We start from the raw sequence: 26470 nt of genomic DNA, 5'->3' as shown, positions 1-26470 counted from the left end.
GGTTAAAGTGGTAGAGGCTCAGTTGGGAAGAACATCATGAGTTGTAGATTCTGTCAAATGAGGAACCTAAAACTTTCTCCATAAGAGACAAAGAAAGGGGAAAATTCATATTCCTCTATGCATTCTCAAACAAAAGAAAAAGAACAGAAAAAAAAACTCTGCTATAGTGGTGGGCTTCATGAGCAAAGATATAACTAGAAGGGACCATGGGCATCACAGCATCTGGTGGTAAGTAAGGAGATTAATTGTAAAAGTTGGAAGAAAAAAATATGAGGTGGGCATACACATCCCTTAATTACTTGCCAATTGTTCTGATCTGGGGATGGCATTGCCCTTCATTATTTCCAATATCTTCAATTTTCTCATCATTACTCTAGAATTTTTAGTGTAATAAATACATTCTAAATTATGGAGAGCTTGTATGGTAAATGATTAGCTATTGATGAAGTTATGGGGAGAAAAAAGGTAAAAGATGATATCTAATACTCAACTTGAAATCGCTGTTGTAATAGATGGACCGTATTTTGGATGAAAATGGTATCTTTTCTCCATAGTTCTGCATGCTAGAATTATCGCTAATAGTAATTGAATTAAGGCAAGACTATGCTTGCTCAATTATTCCTTAATGTGTTTTTCTCAACCTTCTGTGCATTACTGTAATTTTAGTCATTAATTGTGACATATTTCTTGGGGCAATCTCAATATTACTGTATTAGTATTAAACAATTCCTTTCCACATACCATCAACCTACATATTATAAGAATTATTAAATCTAAATTAAAACACTGACAGGTAATGAGTTCTCATGTCAGGATTCTAATCATAATTTCCTTACATTGTCCTTACATGTTTTTATAAACTGTTTTTCGTATGTAGGCTATTGGCCTTGTATTTGGTAACACAGTTTGTTCCTTACTTGATTACTTTTTTTCACTAGATTGTACGCTAAGATGAGGATACAGGATAGGGTAGATGGGTTGGTTGGTAAAGTGAATGCTTCCAAGCATAGAAATGTGAGCATTATCCTCGGCACCAATACAAAAAGCCTGGTTTGATACTTGCAATGCCAGCAATGGAGAGGAAGAGACATGCAGGTTACTAAAAGCACTGTTGAAGAGCCAACTTCCCCTCTTCAGTGAGGGCTATGTTAGAGAAGAACTTTGTGTAAAAAGCCAAGGTGGATAGTGACTTAGAAAAGATATTCAAGGATAGTTAATTCTAGGCCTCTACATAAACACACACACACACACATGCACTCATACACTCATATCAATACAAACATATACTAAATGGATAAAATATTAAAATGTAGAAAATACATGCATTAAAAGGTGTATGGTTTCTGAGGACCCACTTTAGGATGAGCTATGGACTTCACATATATATTAACAGGAATTTAAGCTTCATATTAACACTAGTGTACACACTCACATGCACTAATGATAATAACAAAGAAAGAAAATAAAGAATACACATGGGAAATTTTTTCAGAGAGAGAGAAGCTTCTGACACCCATGGCCATGCCAAGGCAATATGGAAAAGACCATAACTGTACTCAATAAGCAGGAAACTGTTGTGTTATATAATTTATTTTTTTATAAATTTATTTATTTATTAAAGATTTCTGTCTCTTCCCGGCCACCGCCTCCCATTTCCCTACCTCTCCCCCAATCAAGTCTCCCTCCCTCGTCAGCCCAAAGAGCAATCAGGGTTCCCTGCCCTGTGGGAAGTCCAAGGAACCCCCACTTCCATCCAGGTCTAGTAAGGTGAGCATCCAAACTGCCTGGGCTCCCACGAAGCCAGTACGTGCAGTAGGATCAGAAACCCATTGCCATTGTTCTTGAGTTCTCAGTAGTCCTCATTGTCTGCTATGTTCAGCGAGTCGGGTTTTATCCCAGGCTTTTTCAGACCCGGGCCAGCTGGCCTTGGTGAGTTCCCAATAGAAAGAACATCCCCATTGTCTCAGTGTGTGGGTGCACCCTTTGCGGTCCTGAGTTCCTTGCTCGTGCTTCGTCTCCTTCTGCTCCTGATTTGGACCTTGAGATTTCTGTCCTGTGCTCCAATGTGGGTCTCTGTCTCTGTCTCCTTTCATCGCCTGATGAAGGTTAATATTCAGGATGCCTATATGTTTTTCTTTGGGTTCTCATTATTTAGCTTCTCTAGGATCACTAATTATAGGCTCAATGTCTTTTGTTTATGGCTAGAAACCAAATATGAGTGAGTACATCCCATGCTCCTCTCTTTGGGTCTGACTTTAAATTGATATCATTGAACTAATAATATCAAAGACAGCAAAGATAATGTTAATTTTCAGCTTATAAACTCATTGCTTTTGAGAAAATGTTGAAAAATAAAACATTCAGAAATAATGTGGGGAAAAGGACAAGTTATTAATAGCTGGGAGTGTATTAGAAACATATTTGCACAGTAACAAGCATACTTTACCACAATTAAACAGAAAATCTATGATTACTGCTGACACACTCTGGAAAATTAATTGATTTGAGCCCAGTTTTTGCTATCTTATTTTCTAAACTGACTTCATTATGAGTTACTTATGCATGCTCATTGTTTAACTGTTTTCTTTAGCCCTGATGCTCTGATTTATCAACTCTGCCAAAGACCTACTATTAACGACAAGTGCATGCACCCAGACAAAGTGCAAACTAAAAGGGCAAAGACATCCGCTGTCTGTGGGTGAGGCCGTGGTCCATGAGAGGATCATGGTCCTTCAGCACTGCCTGTGGATTTTGCTCTTACTTTCCACATGGTTCCCAACTTGCACATGCTACTCCAGAAGTAGTGATACCCTTGAGGGTTACTGGCACTACTAGACATGATATTTCCCCAGATTGGCTATCCTATAGCCTGCGCTTTGGTGGAAGGAGACATATTATCACCATGAAACACACGAAATATCTTATGTCCAGAAACTTCCTACTGGTCACCTACAGTGACAAAGGTAACCTCCTTGTAGAACAACCTTTTGTGAGAAGTGACTGCTACTACCACGGCCATGTAGATGGAGACCCAGATTCCACCGTCATTATTAACACCTGTTTAGGGAGTTTGCAAGGCTTACTAGAGATAAATGGCACAGCTTATGAAATCATGCCAAAGAACCTGACTTCCACATTTGAACATCTCATATACAAAATAGACAGGGAGGACTCAGAATTATTTTCTAGAAGATGCGGGTTAACAGAAGAGGAAATAGCTCGACAAATGAAGATTCAAGAAAGCAAAGACTCCATACTTATGCAAAGCCAATATGAGAATTGGTGGACCCATCACAAGTATTTTGAATATTATGTGGTAATAGATAATCAACAATATGTTTATAGAGCAAATAATGTCACAACCTGTACGCGAGAAATGTTGCAAATTGTCAGCGGAATAAATGGATATTATCTTCAGATAGATATTCATGTGGTTTTAACAACACTGGAAGTTTGGGCCCAAACAAACAAAATCAGTGTAACAAGATCCATAGATGATGTCCTAACTAATTTCTGTGACTGGAAAAAAAAGAATGTTGACAATCACTTTACAAATGATATTGCACATCTTTTTGCCAGGCAAAATTATGGTGGAACTTTAGGGCTAGCTTATGTAGGTACGGTTTGCACATCATATAATTGTGCAGTTAACAGTTTCATGTTTGACACAACAACAGACATGGCATTCATCATAGCACATGAGATGGGTCATAATTTGGGTATGGATCATGACGAGAAATACTGTACATGTGGGTTATCAAATTGTATAATGGCCCCAGCAAAATCTAATTCCCCTAAGTTCAGCAACTGCAGTTATCAGCAGATGTATTCCACGATTACCAGGAGAAATTGTTTATAATGATCCAGATATAGTCGTGACCATCAACCTCACCTTGTGTGGGAATAATGTGGTTGAGGAAGGAGAGCAGTGTGACTGTGGGTCCTTGGCAGCCTGTCTACATGATCCATGCTGTAGTGAAGACTGTGTGTTCAAACCAAATGCTGAATGTGCTCAAGGGCTTTGCTGCAAAGACTGCAAGTTCAAACCACCAGGAACAGTGTGTAGAAGACCAAAAAATGAATGTGACCTTCCAGAGTGGTGCAATGGGAATTCCGCTGAGTGTCCAGAAGACGTATACAAGAAAGATGGGAGCCCTTGCAAAGGTGATGGTTATTGCTATAAAATGAAATGTCCTAAACGTGAAGAACACTGTCAGAGGCTGTTTGGCAAAACAGCCAGGAGTGCAAATAAGAATTGCTACGTGAAAATGAACAAACAGGGTGACCGTTTTGGTAACTGTGGTAACGATAGCTCTAACTACAGAAGATGCGATAATGCTGATGTACTCTGTGGACGAATTCAGTGTGAAAATGTAAGACAGATTCCACGTAGGAGAATCCATGAAACAGTGCATTGGACTCACTTCAATAACTTCAACTGCTGGAGTATAGACTATCATTTTGGAATGACATTAGCAGACAGTGGAGCAGTGACAGATGGCACAGGTTGTGGTAAAGATCTTATATGTGTTAACAGGAAGTGCATCCATAAATCTTATTTGTTAAGTAACTGTTCAGCATCCCGATGCAATATGAAAGGAGTCTGTAACAATAAACATCACTGCCATTGTGATGTCGACTGGAAGCCACCAGACTGTCAACTAAGTGGCTTTGGAGGTAGTATAGACAGTGGACCACCTCCAAGAATATATCCTAAGAAGTCCAAGGTGGGTAAGCTCATACTAGGTTTTTTAATTCTGTTTTTGGTTTTGTTAGTTTCCTTGATTTTCCTAATTACAAAAAAAAAATCACAGCACAAACTAGGAGAAATACTAGAGCCAGAACCTCAACCCCTCATTGAAGCTTTACCTGATGGTTTACCTCAGAAAGTTGACAAAAGTTAAAAGAAAAAAGGAAAGAAATAATAAGAAAGTATTTACTCTATCATAAATCCATCATGTATTAGTTTGTTGACTTCTGAACATAGAAATATTACTGTGTGTGTAAGAAATCCCAGACCAGAAATTCTGGAGACCTCTGTGCTTTATTTTCAAAACCATTCATTACCAAATAAAAGAAGGGCCTACCACAACTCATCCTTTTCTTTATTTTAATCAGTTTGTTGCCTTATTTTTAATGGAATTGATGTCTGTTGGCCATTAGCATGGGTCTAACCAATGGTCTCATGTCTGTGTCTCTTTGCATTTGTTTTTTTTTTTCTCAGCTCTAAACCCCTTCTTCTTTTCATTTTGCTCTGTCACATAGAGACAAGGAATTTCCAAATACCATTTCCTCATGGCAATTCCTGTATGCTAGAATCTGACGCTTGGGAAGCCGCAGTGAGATTTGAAACTTGAGAGAATGGTTTTGTGGTTCCTGGCATTGTTGCTGCAAGTCTCCGCTCTCACCTGGATGGTGACGTCACTCCACAGATAATTTTAACATGGATTTGAAAACTCAGCAAAATATCTGTCCTAGTTAGGGTTACTATTGCTATTATGAAACACCATTACCGCAGCAAGTCAGGTTGGAAAGAATTCATTTGGCTCTTATTTCCTTATCACTATCCATCATCTGAGGAGATCAAGACAGGAACTCTAAAGGGGCAGGAACCTGGAAGCAGGGATTAAGGCAGAGGCCATGGAGAGGGGCTGTTTACTCACTTAGTCCTCCTGCCTTGCTCTGTGTTCTTTCCTTTACAACCAAGGATCAACAGCCAGAAGTGGAATCACCAAAAAGGGGGGGCAGGGACCTCTCTATCAGTCAGTAAATAAGAAAATGTTTTGCAGAGCTGTCTACCGCCTAATCTTATGGGGGCATTTTCTCAGTCAAGGTTCCTCTGCTCAGGTGCCTGAACCCTGTATCAGGTTAGCATAAATCAAGCCAGCAAAAAACCTTTGTCAGATGTAACCAGTCAGCACAACTATGAAACATCACACTCGGAATTCTGATCTCTGGTCTCTAAGCCATCTACACTCTCCAGACATGACTGTCCCAATTATCTCCTTTCAGATTATCCTCCCAAAGTTGGGGAACAGCCTTCAAAGCTATGATTGACTATGCACATCTACTTCCCTTTGATCTTTAGTCCCAGTGTAGAGAGCCACACAATCCAGTTAGGATGCTTGATCAACTCAAGGATGAGTGTTTCTAATTATGGAAAGATGCCACGCTTTATTCCTATGCTGAAATCTGAATCTCGTCACTTCCCTTTACTAATAAGGAGATAATTTTTTCTTGGCTATTATTTCCTTTAAGTCTATAATGAGAAATGGTAAATCCTGATGCTCAACAATTAATCACCTTCATTACAAAATTAAATCACGAAGATATTGACAAATTTGTGTCAAGTTAAATAAATAGAAGCAAATCTAGTATTCTTTGGAAATAAAATCAAAATTCCCATTAAATGTTTAAAAGAACAAATTTTAGATGCAGAGAGAAGTCTGTGCTCAAACTAGCTTCTGGTCTCCAACCTAAACTAACCACCCATCATGCACTGCAGTTATGCTTAGGCTTCCCCAAATAGGTCCATTCCCTGCTTCCTCCATTATATGGTTCTTTACCAAGGGTCTAGCCTAAAGACAATTCTGGATCATGTCATCCACATTGTCTGCAATCTGTTTTATCTATTTCTGGCCCCATCACCAGTTGCCAAATGATGTGGGAGTCCCCTCCGTATGTTGCTTGTATTGATTAGTGAATAAAGAAACTACCTTGGCCTGATAGGGCAGAACTTAGGTAGGCAGAGAAGACAGAACTGAATTCTGGGAGGAAGAAAGCAGAGTGAAAAGAGATGCCATAGATTCACCGGAGATAGACTCTGGGAATTTTACCCAAAAAGTCACTGCCATGTGGCAATAAACAGATTAATAGAAATGGGTTAAATTAAGATGTAAGAATTAACCAATAAGAAACTAGAGCTAAGCAGTGATTTAATTAATACAGTTTATGTGTGGTTATTTTGTGGCTAAGCTAGCCAGGTGGCCAGGAAAAACAAGCAGGCCCTCCTCCAACAGCCAAACCCAATCTGGATACCACTACCTATGCAATAGATGGCCTCTAAACTTTTGGTGAGTCCTCATCTCATATTGGATGCTCCAACCTAATCTAACCAAACAAGCCCTCACTACATTTCAGGTCAAGGCTCCTGTTGCATCTGAGCAAACTCTTAATACCACACAAGGTACCTAGACTCCTCTTCCAGACTGTAGCCTAGAGATTTCACCTACCCTCCCATCTACACTTTTTCTGCAACACGCAAGGTTTGTTTAGGTTCCACAGCAACTGTGAAGAATCTCTAGAGTTGGGCCTGTGTCCTCCCTGCTTATCCTCCAATCCTTGTGAGTCTCCCATGCCAGACTGAAACTTGCTCTGAAGCCAGAAATACCCTCAAACTCAAGGCTTGGAAGAGAAAGCACATCCATTACCCACTGTCCACCTCATTTCATTCCTTACAAGCCATTTACAAAATCTAGTTCCAACTACTATATCCAGAAGAATCTCAAAACTAACAAAAGAAGTCCAAATGCCCAGATCATATTGGCACAATATCAACAGCATTAAAGATCAAGTCACTATCTTTTCTTCAAATCCTTCAGGTCCTGAAGAAGTGTTTGTAAATTTGAATTGGCCAGATGAACTTTGTAATAATATAAAAGAAAAAGCATAAACCTCATTAAAGAACTCAAACGTTGAGAAAAGACATAAGTAAACAGCTCAATCAAATTACAGAGAAAGAATATAAGGATGTTAAACCCCTAAGTAATGCCCAATAAAACACAAACAAGATTAACAGACCTGAAGGAGACAATTCAGGACTTGAGAACAGAATTCAATTGAGAAATAGAAACATTAAAGAAGACATTAGCATAAATGAAGGAATCCTTGAAAAACCCAATAGCTCAACAACAAAACTCAAAGAACAGCCTTACTTAGAGAATGAATCAAGCAGAGGGCAGATGATCAGGGTTTGAAGATAAAGCAGAGGATGTAGACCAAATAATCAAGAAACATAATTTTTTAATGCAAGAAAGGAACACACAAGAAATGAGAATAGCCATGCAAAGCCTTCAAATGTGAGAGACCATGAAAAACACCAAACCTTTAAATTACATGCATAGATGAGGGGGGTGAGTTCTATGTCAATGTCATAGTCCAGAGATTCAAGAAAATCATAGAAGTGAACTTCTACAAATTGAGGAAAGACACACACAGACACAGAAGCTCACTTAACACAAAATAGACAAGATCAGGAAAGAAAAACCCTATGGCATATCTAGTTAAAACACTGACATAATAAAGAATAAAGGAAAAGTATTGAAAGCCGCAAGAGAAAAAAAAAACATGTCATATATAAAGAAAAATCCAACAGAGTAACAGTTGATTTCTAAATAGAAATCTTGAAAACTACAATTTCCAAGAATAATGCATTACAATTTCTAAAATATTCTGACTGCCAATCTTGAATAGTTTATCCAGAAAGTGATTTTTGTGATTGACAGAGGAAGAAATTTTTTTCCATGACACAAACAGACTAAGAAATATATACTCATCAAACCAAACCTAAAGGAAATATAGGGAACAATATTTTGGGCAAATGAAGAGAATGAGCATAGCACTGAGACTATGAATATAAATATAACACAAAGTGTCACTGAGAACATAATTAACAACATCCAAAAGCAACGACCCAATAACCACAGTTAACACATACAGCACAGGCTGACTGGATAGATCAGGAAACACATCTACTTATCTGGTGTCTACTAGAAATGAATCATAGTTTTAAGGATAGACACTGCCTCAAAGTAAAATGGTGGACAAAAGTATTTCAATCAAATGAGACCAGGAAACAAACAGGCTTAACTTTCACAATATCTGATAAAGTAAATCTATCCAGGAGAGATAAAGAGGAATACTCCATTCTTACCAAGTTAATCAAGAAGACCTTAGTGTCTTTAGCATACATGCACCATATTCTGCTACACTCTGTATCATAAAAGAATTTGCAACTGGGCTTAAGGGACAGATTAACATCAATCCATTAATAGAAGATGATTTCAATACTCCTTTCTCCAGTACATATGTGACCTAAACAAGAATTGTACAAAGAAAAACAAAAATAATTAGCATCATGAATCATAATGGGCTTGATATTAGCTACAGAATATTGCACCCAAACACAACAGAATATATACATTCTTTTTATCAGCACATGAAAGCATTGGGGGCCAGGCTAATCAAAGGATGTTTCACAGGTCGTTATGAAGGATAACAGGAACTAGTTCTTAGTCTTTATCCAGCTGGGCTGGATAAAACTTGAGGGTGCCAAGTTTTCAGTTCCTGGAAACTGGACTTTTCCCCTGAATGTCTGTGATAATCAGTATCAATATTCTGTGTGCTTGCTCTGTGACACACTTGACATAGCCTGTGTTCCCTTTACACTACATTGCTTGATAATCTTCCTGCTGACTCTGTCCCATTCTGTGAGAGTTTCCTGCTGACTCTGTCCGTGTACTACAAATAGTGCTGCTGAATAAATGCACTGGCCTGAGAGATCAGCATATGTAGTCCTGACCCCAGCATTCTGTCCTGTTCATTTTTTTTTTTGAAACACGGTTTCTTGGTGTAGCTTTGGAGCCTGTCCTGGAACTCACTCGGTAGAGCAGGCTGGCCTTGAATTTACAGAGATCCACCTGCCTCCTTCCAAGTGTTGGAATTAAAGGTGTGAGCCACTACCACCTGACTGTTCATTTTCTTATCCATGGTTCTCCCTCACTGAAACCTTGCAGTTTGATACCCTCATTTGTGCAGATTCAGGTTGCTGAAGCTTTTCTAAAATAGAACACATTTGGGGAGCACAAAGCAAATAATTAGAAATTCAAAGAGATCAGATAATACATTGTGTCATATCTGATGGTAATAAAATAAAATTTAAAATTCAGAGAAAACAAATTTCTAGAGTATATGCTAATGCATAGAGATTAAACAACTCATTGTTGAATGATGGGTAGGTCCAAGAAGAAATCAAGGGGGAAAAAAGTGTTCCTGAAAGTATATGAACCTCAAAACACAATACAACCAAACTTCTGGAATTGGAATACATAGAATGCAATTATAGTTCCAAGTACCTACATTGAAAAAGAAATCAGACCTCTAGGACATGACCTAATGATATAATGCAAAAAAAGTTATTTAAAAAAATAGAAAACTTAGCCAATGGTAAAAAGTTATAAAAATCGGAGCAGAAATCAATGAAATTTAAACAAAGAAAACAATATAAAACTATCAAAGAATCTAAGAGCTGGTTTTCTTTGAGAAGCAAAGTTGCAGACCCTTCACCCAACTCATCCAAAAAAAGTTAAGAGCAGACCCAAATCAATGGAGCCAGTGACGAGGAGGAAAACATGACAGCATACATCAAAGAAAATCAGGTCACTATAAGGGATTACTTTAAAAGCCAGTACTCCTCATGGAAGCTGCAGTGACACAGTGAGCCACACAGTAAGCCTTTTTATCCACATATTTTCACTTATAAGTATTCATTGCAAAAAGTCACTGATCTAATTCAAGGCCTCTGCTTTATGTTATACTATCAATGTTGGGTTCTCAGTAGAACTCCTCTTGGTTACTGATTTTTCTTTTTTTTCTCCTTTTTCTTCACTTTTTTATTTTATTTTATTTTGGGGATACTTCACAAAGGGGGCAGGGAAATTAATAGAGATGCATGATGTGAAAGGCACAAAAAATAAATAAAGAAAATTAAAAAAGATAGTACTCTATTAAGCTGCAAAACCTGAAAGAAAAAGAAAGGAAGGGAAAAGGTTATCAATATAAATTAACAATCTAAAGAGATTCATAAAATTTGTAGGATTGAAATAGTAATAAAAGGCCTTCCAGCTTTTAAAAAAAAATGGTACAATGCCAGTTGAATTCACAACAGAATTCTAACAGACATTCAGAAAAAGTTTATATCCCATCATTCTCAAACATTCAAGGACATAGTAAAAGAGAAACCAATAATAGCATAAAACCAAAGCATGGTACAATAAGAACAAACCTACAAGCCAATAGCTATGATAGATATAGACTCAAGATGCTCAATAAAATACTTGCAAACAGAATACAGACATACATCACAAATACCATGCTAGAGGAACAAGTTATCTTTATTCCTGAAATGCATGCAAGGATCAACATATACAGTTGAATAAATGTAATAAAGCCATGATTTGATTTTACACAAAATTATATGATCATCTTCAATAGACACAGAAAATGCCTTTGACTAAACCTAATATGATTTCATGATGAAAGTCTTAGAGAATGTAGGATAAAGGGAACACAGCTCAACACACTAAAGTCTGTGTATGAAAACCCTGCAGTGAACATCAACCTAAATGGAGAAAAAAATAAATCAATCCCTCTGAAGTCAGAAATAAAACAGATTCCTCCTCTCCCCATTCCTTTTCAACATTATGCCTGAAGCGCCTGCTGGGGCAATGAAGCAAGAGAAGCAAATTAAAGAGATACAGAAGAGGAAAGAAGAAATGAAACAGGGTTTGCAGATGTCATAAACTATACATTAAAAATACCAACCACACTACCTTAATTGTAAAATGTATCCTGCCAGAAAAAGAACTGGCTGAGAAAAATACCTTGCTTGTTTACACTTTGTTAATCTATAGCAAGTTGCTTGGACATGAGTGTAGATGGGATTCTGGGGATAATTTGTTTATCACCTGCAATATGTAAAATGTTTAATCATGTAAGGGATATGGAAAACATATTGGTTTTTTTTTACTTGTATTCATTATAATCATTCACTTGAAAAAGAGAATGTAACCTCAAGGCAAAACACCACTAGAAACAGACTCTCACTTAGCAATGACCCATCAGACAGTGTAGGAACTTGCAGGCTTTTTTCTCTCACACTATATTGGTCATTCTTTGGATGGTTTTTAGTTTTACTTTATCAGTCATACATACAATAGCTATAATTTTCCCTATTCTTTCAGCCGAATTAGGCGCCTCCTTTTTAGCCAACTCTTCATATTCTACCTTCCATAAGAGGAAGTTCCCTGCTGTTAAGCCAGCTCTCGGCCCCTGAAACTAGTCATTTGCTGTCATCCATCTGCCAGTGAGTCCCTCTATTACAGTATTGGTGTATGGGGAAGTGGGACCATCATCTACTTTAGCCTGATTTGTTTCTTTCAAGTGTTGAAACGCAGGGCTCAGAGGCTCCTGGACAGGAACTGACTGGAAAACCTCTTCTCCAAGGAATGCTTTTCATGGGGACACGAAGGTACCAAGAAAGTTTCAAAGGAGCGAGAGACCCACGAGTACTGTCTAGCTGTGAGTCTTAGGAATCACAAAAAGAACTAGCATGCCATGAGAATCCTGAGGATGCCATAGTGGCATTCATATCTTGGCTGTAAACAAAGTCTCTGATTGTGCTTAACAACTTCTCAATGAGAGGAAAATCATGTCTGGTTCTGGAAATCTTGAAAACTATCCAGGGATAGTGAAGTCATGGATCTTAAAGGAAAACTTACAACCACCACTTTAGTAAGTCAGTATAATTCCTAACCACACTCCAAATATCTTTGCTTATACCCACAAAAGATATACCTTTGCCACAGATGGTATTACAGAAAACCATCATCAATTAAAATGGAGAGTTATGAAACCCAGTCTCAATGGATATATTGATAAAACTATTCATATACCTAAGGCTCAGGTTAAAGAAAACATTGTTAGAGAGAGGGCTGAATGAATGTAAGGGCCAGAGAATTGGGGAGATTCGTGGTGGAAGTGTGCCTCCTAGTAATCTCATAAGCGACACGTATAAAGTCTTATCACTGTGACTGACCAAACATGAATAGAACAAGGACAACATCAATAGGCATGCCAAAACAGATGGAGAGAAAACCCAAGAGGCCTCATCCTTATACAGAAGACTTTAGGCAAATAATAAATGGTAAGAATGGAGAAAATGGCCTTTTCCAGAGAAAAGCAGACCAATTTGTAATCAACAGCAAATGGCAATCCCTGAAATCATACATAATAATATTATTGTCATCTGTGCATGTCATATTTAGGAATATATCACAAAACACTTATTTATATAAGCAATATATATATATATATATATATATATGTATGTATGTATACACACATGTATGCATGTAATAACATTGAAAAATGAGTCCAGGAGCTGGAAAGAGATCAAAGAAGATAATAAAAGAGGTTTGGGAAGAAGGAAAGGGAAGGGGAAATTATGTAGTTTTCTTATACTCTCACAAAATTAAAAATAACTGTTTTCAAAATGGAAGAAGAAAAAGGCTAGATTGTGATATGTGAGAGAAGAATAGACATATACAAATAAATTGTATTTCCCTATGGAAAAATTAAGCAAATCATTGTTTTTTTCCAGAAAAAAAAATGAGATCAGCATAATTGAGGTAAAATTTCCTGTACATTTCCTTACAGTTAGCATACAAAAGTCTGTGATCCAGAGAGGCTAAGGCTGCAGTTCATGCTGGCAGCCAACCTTGGTACATTAAGAGTCAGCTGGTGAATCCTGTTTTGAAGGAGTGAAAGAGAGCAGCTGAGAATGGGCATGTTGAGAGGCTGTGGGCAGAGGAGACGTGTAGTCTCGGTTGTGGTAGAAGCTGCAGGACTGAAGGGATCCTCAAGAAATGGAATCATATAATGAGGTCAGAGTCCCTGAAGAGAGCCCATGAAAGGATACTGGAATAAGTATAGGCCATTTGCAGCAGGAGACCCCAACATTTTGGAAATGCCAGTGCCAAGGGATGGCCAGCAAGGGCAGCAGCAGTCATGAAGTGGCACTGTCTGAGAATGTCAAAGAAGCTGCATGTGCTATGGATGGCTAGCTGCCAAGGACCTTTGGACCCAAGAACATTGTGAGTGGGTCTCAGAAACTCTTTCCATTGTTGGACCTTGGTTTTGCTTTAATCAAATTATTAATATTTTCTTACTATTCCAGTTTGAAATAAGAAGTAATTATTTTTATTATTTTACAGATGCCCACAGTTAAGAAACTGGAATTAGAGAAACACTTTGAACTTTGAAAGAGATTTTGCGTAAGTTAAAGAACTGGAAATATGTTCAAAGTGACTGAAACTTGCAGACTGTGAGACTTTTAAAAGCAGAATGTTTTATATTGTGATACTAATTCTAACATGCCGTCATCCAAACAAGAAAGAAACTAAAAACACCTGCATGGCAATGTATGTATTTGTCAAGTTGAAAGCTGATCAACTATGCTGGCTAATTTTATGTCAGCTTGACACCAGCTAGAGTCATTTGGGAACAGGGACTCTCAGATGAAATAATGCCTTCACAAGATTGGCCAGTAGAAATATGTGTAGTTTATTTCCTTGGTTAAGGAATGGTACGACAGAGTCTAGCCAATGGGGGCAGGTGGTCCTGATCGCTGTCAACAGCGGGCCAAGCAAACCACTAAGAGCAAGCCAATGAATAGCACTGTTCCATGTTTCTTCTTCAGTTCCTGTTTGCAGGTTTCTGACCTCAGTGCCTTCTCTGACTTCCCTGGATGATAGACTCTAAACTGTAAGAAGAAATAAACCCTTTCCTCCCCAAGTTGCCATTGGTCATGATACTCTGTCATAGCAATAAAAACCCCAACTAATACAATGCATTTAATTATATATGAAATGTGTATTCTATTTTTATATACTTTATCTTTTTCAATGCTCATGGAATTTTCTATCAAAAGTTTCTGTGTATTCTGCAAAATAAAGGTATAGAGGATTTGCTGTCAAGGCTGAGAATTTAGGTTTTATCCTTCAAACTTACAATGTGGAAAGATACACCTGAGTCTCAGTTGTCCCTTAATTTCCATGGGTGTCCTGTAGCACAAACCCTGACACATATAAGAACACAGGCAGATGGGATAAAACCGGACTCTCTGAACATAGTGGACAATGAGGACTACTGAGAACTCAAGAACAATGGCAATGGGTTTCTGATCCTACTGCACGCACTGGCTTTGTGGGAGCCTAGGCAGGTTGGATGCTCAACTTACTAGACCTGGATGGAGGTGGGGGTTCCTTGGACTTCCCACAGGACAGGGAACCCTGATTGCTTTTCGGGCTGGGGGGAGACTTAATTGGGGGAGGGGGAGGGAAATGGGAGGCGGTGGCGGGGAAGAGACAGAAATCTTTAATAAATAAATAAATAAAATAAAAAAAAGAACACAGGCAGACACAGACACACACACACACACACAAATATACATAAACATACACACATGTACACACAGTCACACAAACAATGCAAAAAGATATGTAAAAATAAGACCAAATTTTTTTTACTGTAGGAGCAGAAATTTTTTTTTTTTTTAAAAAAGAGCATATCATGGTTTTAATAGCTTATTTTTACCTGATGAAACTCAGTTCTGATACCAAACTTTAGGGTTAAAAATCACTTTACTCGAAGCCGGGCGTTGGTGGCGCACGCCTTTAATCCCAGCACTCGGGAGGCAGAGGCAGGCAGATCTCTGTGAGTTTGAGACCAGCCTGGTCTACAAGAGCTAGTTCCAGGACAGGCTCCAAAACCACAGAGAAACCCTGTCTCAAAGAAACAAAACAAAACAAAACAAAAAAACAAAAAAAAAATCACTTTACTCTTGCCTCCATTCTTCCCATGAGTTTAGAATTTCTTTACGAGTTTACTACTCTCCATAACTCATATCCTGTAACAAAATTTTGCAATCACTATTATTCTACAAAGTTTATTTCTAGGACTCCCACTAGAAATGCAGATGATCATGCCCCTCCTCAATTACTACACAGCATGGTGAACTTCCTAGGACACTTACTGGCACCTCCGTTACACTTACAGGTAATCTCATATCACACACTACCGCTCTCTTGTTTCAGAGCAAACAATCCTGTCAGCATTTCTTGGAAGGGAGATCTGTTTGCATTGAATTCCCTTACTTCTATTATGTCTGGAAATTCCTTCCTCACCCCGTAACTTCTGTATAATAAACATGACTTTCCTGGTTACAATAATCTTGGTTGGTAATTGACTACTCACTAGCACACCGACTGTTTCATCTGGCATTCCTTTTCTTTTATTCCTGATGAGAAATCTGCTTCCAAGCACTTTGGTCCTTGGCCCCATTTTTCTCTTCATTCAGCATTCCTTCTTTCTGTGAATGTTGCAACCTTGAATACTATGTGTGAGGAGGCTGCCTTGTTTCAATATTATCGGTGATTTTTCACAGCTTACATCAGTTTGGGTTTTTGTTTTTGTTTTAGTATGCAAGAAGTTTTCTTATTATTTGTTTGAATAAATCCTTCATGCAATGATAGTTCTCCAGTCTTCCTTAGTCCCAAATAATGGACAGGTCTCTTGATGACATCACAGAAAACTCATAAGGCAATCTTCTTCCTTTTCATTCTCCCTGTCTCCTCTGTGTTGTGAGCTGCGCATCTTCTACGTCACAGATTATGTTTTGGCCTGATGAGTTCTGCACTAGATTTTCTCTGCTATAATTTCCAATTTATTTGTCTTTTGGATTTGTTTTTTATCTCCCATATCTTCTTTTTTTTCTTTCACTATAAAGCATCTTGTGTTTGCTGTTCTTTGTGGAAGTGGATTGGCCTGAGTCACCTGTGTAAGTGACTCATAGCACGTGCGTGTGATGATGAATATGGGGATTAAGGGATAGCTTTAGAAAGTGGGTTCTATTCATGAACTGTGGTTCAGGAGCTTAACTCAGGAGTCTTTTCTAGATGGAAATCCTTTTTTCCTGGCCAGTAATCTGATTACAACATCTGTAGAAATTTTTTTTATTTTCTACATTGTTGTCATTGTTAGTTTTCTTCTGATGAGCATATTATTTTTCACTTCCAATTCAGTAAATTTTCTTAAACTCATTACTTTTTATTCTCTGACATCATCACCTCACAATTAGGCAACTCTGAGGATGTAATGTCTCATGTACAAAGAAATTTAAGCATCATTATAAACTTACTGAATACTCATTGTTTTTCATATTATCAATACTCATTGATAAGGTTATACTTGGCTCTCAGATCTAGAATGAAAAGCATTCTATGTAGTTGAATCATGTATGAAACAGATCATTAGGTCCTGGTGAAATTTTATCAATAAAGAAAGATGGCCCTATAAGCACATTTGCTATATTGTTGTACATATGCTTGTAAAGCATTCATATGATATATTGATCCTAGCCCTGTAGGAGTAGTATTGTGATTCTATCAGGGTATACATATTCAGAGGTAAATGTTTGACTCAATGGCATGGATTAGCTGTGATTTAGGTTGAACTCAGGAGCATTCCTCCAAAACTTCTTCATCAGGTCCTGGCTCCAAGTACCTGCCTTGAGTTCCTACCCAGATTTCCTGAAAAATGGGCTATAAACTACAAGGTGAAATATACCCTTTCCTTTCCAAATTGAGTTTTGCCATCATGTTTTGTAACTGCCTAAAGGGTCACTCATCACAAAGGGTAGTGGAGATAGTGTTAACAGTGATCCATGAAAACAGAAGGCTTTTCTCACTAGCTCCTGTAACCATTTGTGAAATAACCACTCTGAGGCTTATTATCAGCTATAATTGTTTGGCCAGTGTCTGAGGGTTCTTACTTGTTAGTTCTAATGTTAAATTAACACATTTCTATTAATCTGTGTATTGCCACAAGGCTGTGTCTTACTTACCAGTGTAGCATGTTATTCCTTTGACAGCTATATGGTGTTTCCTCAACTCCTCACTCTCTCTCTCTCTCTCTCTCTCTCTCTCTCTCTCTCTCTCTCTCTGTGTGTGTGTGTGTGTGTGTGTGTGTGTGTGTATCTTTGCTTGCACTTTCTGCCTAGCTTTACTCTGCTAAGTCATTGGCTGAAACAGCCTGCTTCATCAACCAATAAAAGCAACACATATACAGAAGGGCATCCCACTTCATGTATACTTTTCTGTCTAATTAAAAAGAAGCTTTTCACTCTAACACAGTAAAATTACTTATAACAAAACAGTTATCAAATTATGTTAATAACATTTAGTCTATTTGTATTAGATAAAAATTGAAAAAATATTCTACCATTTATCTTTTCTTTGTGAATCTAAAGTTTGTATCTTATTTATCTTTTATTATATTATATTTTATTATAACTAAGGAAAACTAGAACTATCTATCTTCAACTCCATGAAAAACCCCAGAAGGATATAATACTACCTAAATAAACAGGAACTGCATTGCAAACAACTTCCAAAACTCTAGAATTGACAGAGATATCTTACTGCCTGGAAAGTCACCCAAAGTTCTTTTCTAACATTGGGGCATGCTTCTTCAACCTTTAGGACAATATTATTTAGCAAACTTTTCTTGAAGCAAGATATTTGAAAGACAGTCTCATCTATATTGGCAGTTTGTCAGTCACTTTCGTTGTGTCCTGTACAATGCCTAACAGGCTCATGAACCAGGAAACTTAAAGGATTATCCCACTTTCTTTTGGCAAGTTCAGCAGTCATTTTCCCATGGGTCCTGAATGTCTAGTTTATACAGAATACTCTCAAGCAAACTAGGCAAGAGAAAGCAAGAGAAGTTTCTTGTTCAAATGGTTAGCAAACTCCATAAAGAGCCTCTTCGATGCCCATTGTCATCTTGTAATAGATTGGAGCCACCAGAAGCAGACATGACTCACTGTTGAAAAATATGTAAATTCTTAAAACATTTAAAATGCCATCTATATTCTGGAGGTCTTTGAAGTATTTGAAGATTGCCTAGCCATCTAAAATGTATCTCTATATATCTAGAAAATCTAACTAACATGATGTTAAGTTTGAAAATTATATATATATATATATATATATATATATATATATATATATATATACATATTATATATATAAAGAGAGAGCCTGGGATCCTGTTTTAGCATGGCATGGAGAGCTCAGATTGTGGACTAGGGGGTTTTCAACATGTTGCCTATGTCCACGCAGAATGGCCACACTACCCGGTGGGACCTCTAAAATATTAGGAATTTTCCTAATGCAAGTTCTCTGACGATGCAGAAATCCCAAAAAGCCAAATCACAACAAGCCAAATTAAAAAAAAAATCCAGGTTTAATGGGATTTCTGTACTATCAGGTGGCCCTGAGGGTGAACCAGGAAGCCACAAACACAACCACTGAGGGGAGAAGAAAAAGACTACAAAGAGACTTAGCAGGGGAGCAGTTTATATAGACTGGGGAGTGGTCAAGATTTTGGTGGGCTGTCTTGACCCTCCTCCAGGGAGGGGTCAAAGCTTGGCGGGCACAAGGACAGGGCCTCCAAAGATGGAGGCCAGAGACAGGGGCTTACAATACCCTTGCCTAAGGGACTTCTAGGTTCTTATGTTCTAGATCTATAAGACAAATTCCAGAGCCATGGTTGACTATCCCCTTTTATCTGTCATCCCAGTGGACAAAGCTACTCAATCTAGTTTGGCACTCTTGGTTATCTCAGGGATGTGTTTATCTCATTCTGGAAGTGAACTGGATGACGCAGGCTTTCCTATGTCTCAGCTGATGACTTAGGATGGTGTCAGAGTTTTATCAAGGCCTTTTAAAGTTATGTGGACATGATATAAGCTTAAGAAGGATTTCATTAAATCTGTCAACAGAAAATAATAGGCCTTCCAAATCAGGCCTTTATCAACTTTACTTGTAAAATGGATTCATGGGGCTGGCTAGAAATCTAGTAGGCCATTTTCACACATGCCTAATGAACTGAATTTAATCTCTCGAGCTCACATAGCAGAAGAAGAGAACTGACCCCTGAATGTCTTTGAGCTCCCCACAGGAATCAGGGAGAGCTATATGCGTGGCTCTCTGAAAGTATAAATGAATAAATGCACAAAGACATAATTTAATACATACATACACATGTAAACATACATAAAATGATGGCATGATATATTATGAAATTTTATGTCAGATAGAATACACTTTAGCTAATCATGTTTTCTTTGAAAATAAAAACAAACTTCAATTAAACTTTAAAAATAAGATTTAAAAGGCAACGGAGAACCAATGAGCAAAGCAATTATGAAATAACAAATATTTCAAATAAAGAAATAAAATGAAGTACCCTGCATTCTTTCCTCTGTAGCACTAGCTGAGCACTGCATGAGAGCTGAGGATGAGCGTTCCGTCAATCAAAGTGGACCTCTACTTTGGGGAGAAAATTAGTTCTCTACATCCCACACGAGACTAGGTTTGTAGATTAGGTATGCGAAGATAATTTAATTCATATATACAAAGTAATTTGATCATATTTCCTCTCTAAATACCCTCTCCTTTATCCTCTCGCACAGACTCAGTTCTTCTAAGGCATGAATACCCATCTTGCATTCATGTGTTTCTGTGTTTCTGTGGCCCTCTGAGTTTCATTCATGTTGAATACATGAGCAAGAGTTGAGTGTTAGTTGCTAAATGACAGGAAACTTACTGATGTCTACGCTAATGAAGAAAAGGACTCCTCCTCTACCAACATCCGTTGACAGTATCTCCTTAGGAAAGAGCATGGATTACTGAAACCACCCCCCCCCACACACACACCATCCACAATCAAATGATGATGGCCTGAACTATTTGTAAGTGTTGCTTACAAACTACAGACATAGTGTGGGATGATTACATGCCAAGTAGTCTACAAAAGAGTGTTCACTCCCATTCTTAGGTTCTTATTTTTCACATTCACTTTATTAGGATATTCTTTATGTTCCCTAAGACTGGGAGGAGAGGATAGATATGTCTCATTGTGTATAAACACTAAAAATGTTCCTTATTCTCACTTTGACCAGTTGTGAGCCTGTGTTAACTGCCACCCACTGCAAAGGGAATTTATTGAAGAAGATAATGAACAGCACGAATTTGCGTGTAGAAAGATAAACATGTAGCTTGTTTACACTTACAATTAGCAAAAAACCAGAAGTAGATGTTTCCCTATGGCCTATGACCTTCTCAGTTACAGTTTTGTTTTGTTTTGTTTTTGTTTGTTGTTTGTTTGCTTGCTTGCTTATTTGTTTCCTTCAAGTACTGTTTTATTTCAGTAAACTGTATTTTCAAGACTCCTTATTGGATTAATTATATCAGTCTTTCATTGACACAGGCCTGTTGTGGAGACTATAGTACTGCAATTTCTCTTTGACTTAAAAATCCCTTCTATAGACTTTAAGAAATTACAGACATTAGTCCAGACTGCTATTCCCAGAAAGACTTTCAAACACAGTAGATGGAGAAAATAAAAGATTCAAAGCAAAACCAAGTTTAAGCAACATTTATGTATAAACCAAGCCCTACAGAAGGAATTAGAAGAAAACCTCCCACTTAAAGAGGTAAACCACACCCAAGAAGACCCAGGAAATAAATAACCCCAGACCATCAAATCAGAAGAAAGAAATGCACACATACATGACAACAGCAAAATAACACAAATCAACAAGCGCTACTCTTTAGACACGTCTCAGGATCAAGGCTTTCGACTCTCCAGGAAAAACACACAGACTGAAACAATAGATGTGAACACGATTCTTCCTTCTACTACCTCCAAGAAACACACCTTCACATCAAGGATAGAAATCACCTTAGGGTAAAAGGATGAGAAAAAAAACATTACTCCAACCCAGTGGATCTAAGAATCAAGCTAGTGTAGGCATTTTAATATCTGACAAAACAGACTTCAAACCCAATAGCTGATAATACGGGGAGGAGGGAGGAGAGGCTTTTAGACATTAGTTCAAAAGGGTGTAATCCTTCCTTGATGCTGGGAGTGTAATTTAGAAAAATATAATGTTTATTTCAGGCACTAAATTCCGATTTATATAGTAACTCTACTTAAATTCCATTTGTGTATGTACAAATTTAGGACATGTCTATAGTTAGTTTCTGCATACGTTTTTAAAAGGCCTTTATTATTAGTTATCCCTTCCAAGATTCTCCCATACTCACTCCAATTATTCCATCCATTCAGAATTCATCTTCATCCTTTCATAACAATGTGTTCCATTCCTTGCTTCATGGAAGATCCCTTCCTCCTCCTTACTAAGCCATTACTAACCACCTAACTTACATGGATAGTCCAAATAAAACAAACACTGCTAAAGTTTAAAAGACACCAACCACAAGGAAGAAGAAACAATGTTTGCTTTGGTGACTCTTCAGTCAGGATGGTTGTCTCTACCTAGAACTACTTGAAAATTTCAAACTTTCATTTTTTGGAGTTGAACAATATTACACACAGAAATATACCACGTTTTCATCATCTATTCCTCAGTCAGAGGACATCTTGACTTTTTATACTTTCTGGCTATTATAAATAGAATGTCAATGGATATGGAAAAATCATGTAATTCTGTAGAAAGATGCCTTGTGCTTTCGGGTAGATGTTGACATTTGGTAGATCTGGATCTTATAGTTAATCATTCTTGGGTTTGAGAAACCTTCATACTGATTTCCATAGTGCATCTATCAGTTTGTGCTCCAACTAGTAGTGAATAAGAGCTATAATTTACCCATAACCCTCCGTAGCACATGTTGCTGCTTTATTAAACTTGACCATACTGATATTAGTAAGCCGAATTGTCTAAGTAGACCTCATTTGCATTTCCCTGTTGGCTATGTGGCTTAGATTTCACAACCAGTTTTGTTTCATCTTTTGAGAATTCTCTTTTTAGTCCTGTATCCCATTTTTACTTGGGAGATGAGTTTTCTGGATAGTCAGTATTTTTTTTTGACAGATATACAATTGAAAAAGAGTTTTTGCCTTTTCTGTTGATGCCTCTTTTGCTTAAAAATGATGGCTTTCTTTGTTGTACAGATGATTTTTGCTTCATGGGGATGATTAAAGATTGATGGGGAAAGACACAGCTCACTTGGACAGTCCTACCTGACAGGTGGTGGTCCTGCATGCTGTAAGAATTTAGGATGAACAAGCCATGAGGTGCAAGCCTCTAAACAACGCTTTCCATGGTTCCTGCTTCAGTTCCTGCCTCCAGATTTTTACCCCATGGCAGTTCTTTTCCCGACTTCCCTCTGTGATGGTCTGGGACTTAAGTCTATAAGCAGAAATAAGCCTTCTATCATGAAATTGCATTGATCAAGGTGTGTTTTCCCAGCAGGGCAATCTAAGAAAGACAGAGTATACATCACTAAAGAAGCCAATGTTTCTAAACATCTGAGAATCAATTAATAGCAATATCTCTCTATACCACTCTTGGGAAGATACCCAAAGGACTCTACTTTATCCTGCAGAGATACTTGCTAACCCATGTCTTTTGCTACTCTATTCATAGTAGCCAGCAATTAGACACAGCAACTACGTACAGCAACAACTGCTCAATCAATAATGATGGAACTGACATGCACAACTTTTGCTCTAAAAATAGATATTTTTGAATGGTAACCACATTTTACACTATAATTCACAGTGCGTTAATTGAAGTAAAATTTGCACAAATACAATGGTAGGTAACAAATAACACAGTGATTCTCGGCTCAGAGAACCACCAGAAGGAAAAAGCCTGCTGAAGTTAATCATTCCTTAGCAGCAAGGAAGGGTGGTTATGAAGACAATATGTTATCGAGTTTCTGTACTCCAAATATGCCAGGCAATACATTTATGTTATTTAATGCAGTCACTTTGTATTACTAATTATGAATATCATAGAAAAATATCCAAGAGCAGAAAACAGCAGATCAAATTTGTGCTGCTGAGAAACAAGTTATTAGGATGTCTAGATTAAAAAGATGTAAAAATCCAAAGAGGTGCACAGTGTAGATAGTGTAACTCAAATACAAGAACACATCAGAAAAATTGTCCACCAAATATTAACCTTAATTAGCAAATAAACATGTTCCCCATTTTCCCTCATTTAATATGAAGTGCATGGCTCTCAGATTGATGTTTTATCAATTAACAGCTGGTTCACTGCTATAGAAATTTACTGTACACTGTTCTTCATTCCTCCTAAATTAATTTCAGGTGTTAGTTTAATAACTGTTGTATAAAATAGATAATAAATCCACATGTGAGGTGGTTTATGTATCTTAAATACTCATTGACCATAGAACAACTTATAGCAGACACTCTTTTCCTAGGAGCGTTTTTCAAAGGAGTGGAATTATTTTCTAGAATTTGTTGTGCTTTGAGTATTCCTTGTTAGAGTAAATAAATGGAAACATGATCACAATATGAACAAAAATAGGAGTGTTCAGCTGATTTTACAGAGTGTGGGAAAACCTGTAAGTTAGGAAAGGGAGTTTACTCACCCTGGAGATACTGGACCATAACAAATGATGTTAAGGAAGTGAAACTGATGTGGAAGAGAAAATCCAAATAACCTTGGTTGAAGTGGATGAGGAACTGTTGGGAAGAATCTCATCAGTTGCCAGGTTCTGTTAAATGAGAGACTGCTGTTGCTAGGTTCATGAATCTAGAACTTACTCTAACAAATAATGGATGTATGTTCCCTTGTTCATTCTCAAACAAAAACCTTTGTTCCTAAGATGGGTTTTTTAAATGTTTTGTGAAAAAGACCATAACCGGGAAGGAACACGGGCATCACTTCACTGGATGGTGAGACTTCAGAAGATTTTTCAAGGGACAGAAGCACAAATATTTAAGAGGTGAATGCATACCTCCCATAATTTCTAGGCAACTATTCATAATTGGATATGGAATGTCCTTTAGATATTTTCAACTTTCTTCTACTTCATTATAAAGATTCTAGAGTTTTTAGTGTGATTAATACATCTTAAATTATAGAGCTATGGTAATAAATTGCTTAGCTAGTGACGATTTGAGGCTCAGGGAAGAAAAAGAAGATAACATAAAATCTAGATTGTTATTGCTGTACCAAATTTTGAAGGAAAAATTGTATCATTTTTTAGAGTTCTGGATATTAGAATATTTAAAACAGTAATTTAATAAATGCAAGATTCAGCTTGCTCACTTTTTCTATAAGTTTTGTTTCTTGACCTGCCTACAATTATAGTTTTAGTCATTAATTCTGATGTATTTTTCTTGGTACAACCACAACAATTGTGCATTTTTAATATATAACTCTTTTCTCTACACGAGAAATACATTTTCTATAATAATTATCAAATAAAAATCAAAGCATTTTTGGGTAGTGACCAACATGTCAGTGTTTTAATCATGGTTTCATGATACTGTCCTTAAATGTCTTTTATGGATGCTTTTACTTACATAGGCTCTTAGCACTCTATGTTCATACATATTATTTCTTAACTAAATTTTCAAAATAACCATATACTAAAGATGATGGTCCTTGAGAAGAGAGATTGCACATTTGGCAAAATCAATGACCCAAGAGCATATAGGCATGAGAATGAAGCCCTGAAGCCTATATAAAAAGGCAGGTCAGTGATCTCTGCTTGCAGTGCCAACAATGAGGAGGCAGAAACATGCAAGCTGCTAAGGCTCTCTGGCCAGTCATTCTTCCCTCTGTAATGAGTACCATATCTGTGATCAACTCTGTATCAAAAGTCAAGATGGATAAGGCCCTAGGAATAATATCCAGGGCCAGTTCTCAGCTTCTATAAGCACAGACACACATGCACACACAAACACACAACACATATTCATATATACACACATGCTTAAATAAATACAAGCAACCAAATAATGAGCCAATAAAAAAAATACTAAACATTAGAATGAACTGCACAAAGAAGATAAATATTTTCTGAGGTCTCACTAGCCAGGATGAACTGTGCTGTACAAACATATATTGGCATGCACACGGGATTCTTATTCACACTTTTGTACACACTCATGTGTAAAAAATATTTTTAAAAATGGAAAATACAAATGAGAGTAACTTTAACCTGAGAGAAGTGTCTGCCACCCACAGGAATGACAAAGCACGGAAGGAAAGGAGCTTACAAATGTACTTAATGAGCAGGACAGTGTTGAAAGAAGGCATGTATATATATATATATATATATATATATATATATATATATATATATATGAAAGCAAAGACAATCTTATTTGTTCAGCTAAGGAAATCCACAGTTGTTGTTGAGGAAAGGTTAAAAATTAGAACATTCAGAAACAATGTGAAAATGAGAGCAAGTTATTCAAAATTGTGAGTATATTACTAAGCGCTAGGAGAGTATTAGAAACATATTTGTACAAGGGCAAAGTGTATTCTACCACAATTAAAGAAAAAAAATCCAAGCAAATGTTGAAAGACCTTAGAACAAAGACTAATTGATTTTAGCAAGTTCTCTACTCCATTGTTCTCTATTGACTTTATCCTGATTTACATACAGCTGTGGCTGCCCTTCTTTTCTGTTTCTTTTAGTCCTGCTGGTCTGTTGGATCAACTCTGCCAGAAGACATACCACAAAGGGCCAATGCTGCACACAACCAGACCAACTGA

At 37.3% G+C, this 26470-nt stretch overlaps 1 protein-coding gene across 1 annotated transcript; it reads left to right on the top strand.

The window, feature by feature from the left end:
* Positions 1 to 206: 206 nt before the first annotated feature.
* LOC142857034 (disintegrin and metalloproteinase domain-containing protein 26A-like) lies at positions 207 to 26470 on the top strand. The gene is given in 5 exon segments (XM_075984651.1): positions 207 to 228; positions 2624 to 2778; positions 2780 to 3852; positions 3854 to 4727; positions 26393 to 26470. Coding segments are annotated over 5 exon segments (2202 nt in total).

The sequence above is a fragment of the Microtus pennsylvanicus genome, chromosome 9, assembly GCF_037038515.1.
Source record: "Microtus pennsylvanicus isolate mMicPen1 chromosome 9, mMicPen1.hap1, whole genome shotgun sequence".
Lineage (NCBI taxonomy): Eukaryota > Metazoa > Chordata > Mammalia > Rodentia > Cricetidae > Microtus > Microtus pennsylvanicus.
Note: the sequence above shows the minus strand (reverse complement) of the source record. Positions and strands in the feature narration are given on the sequence as shown.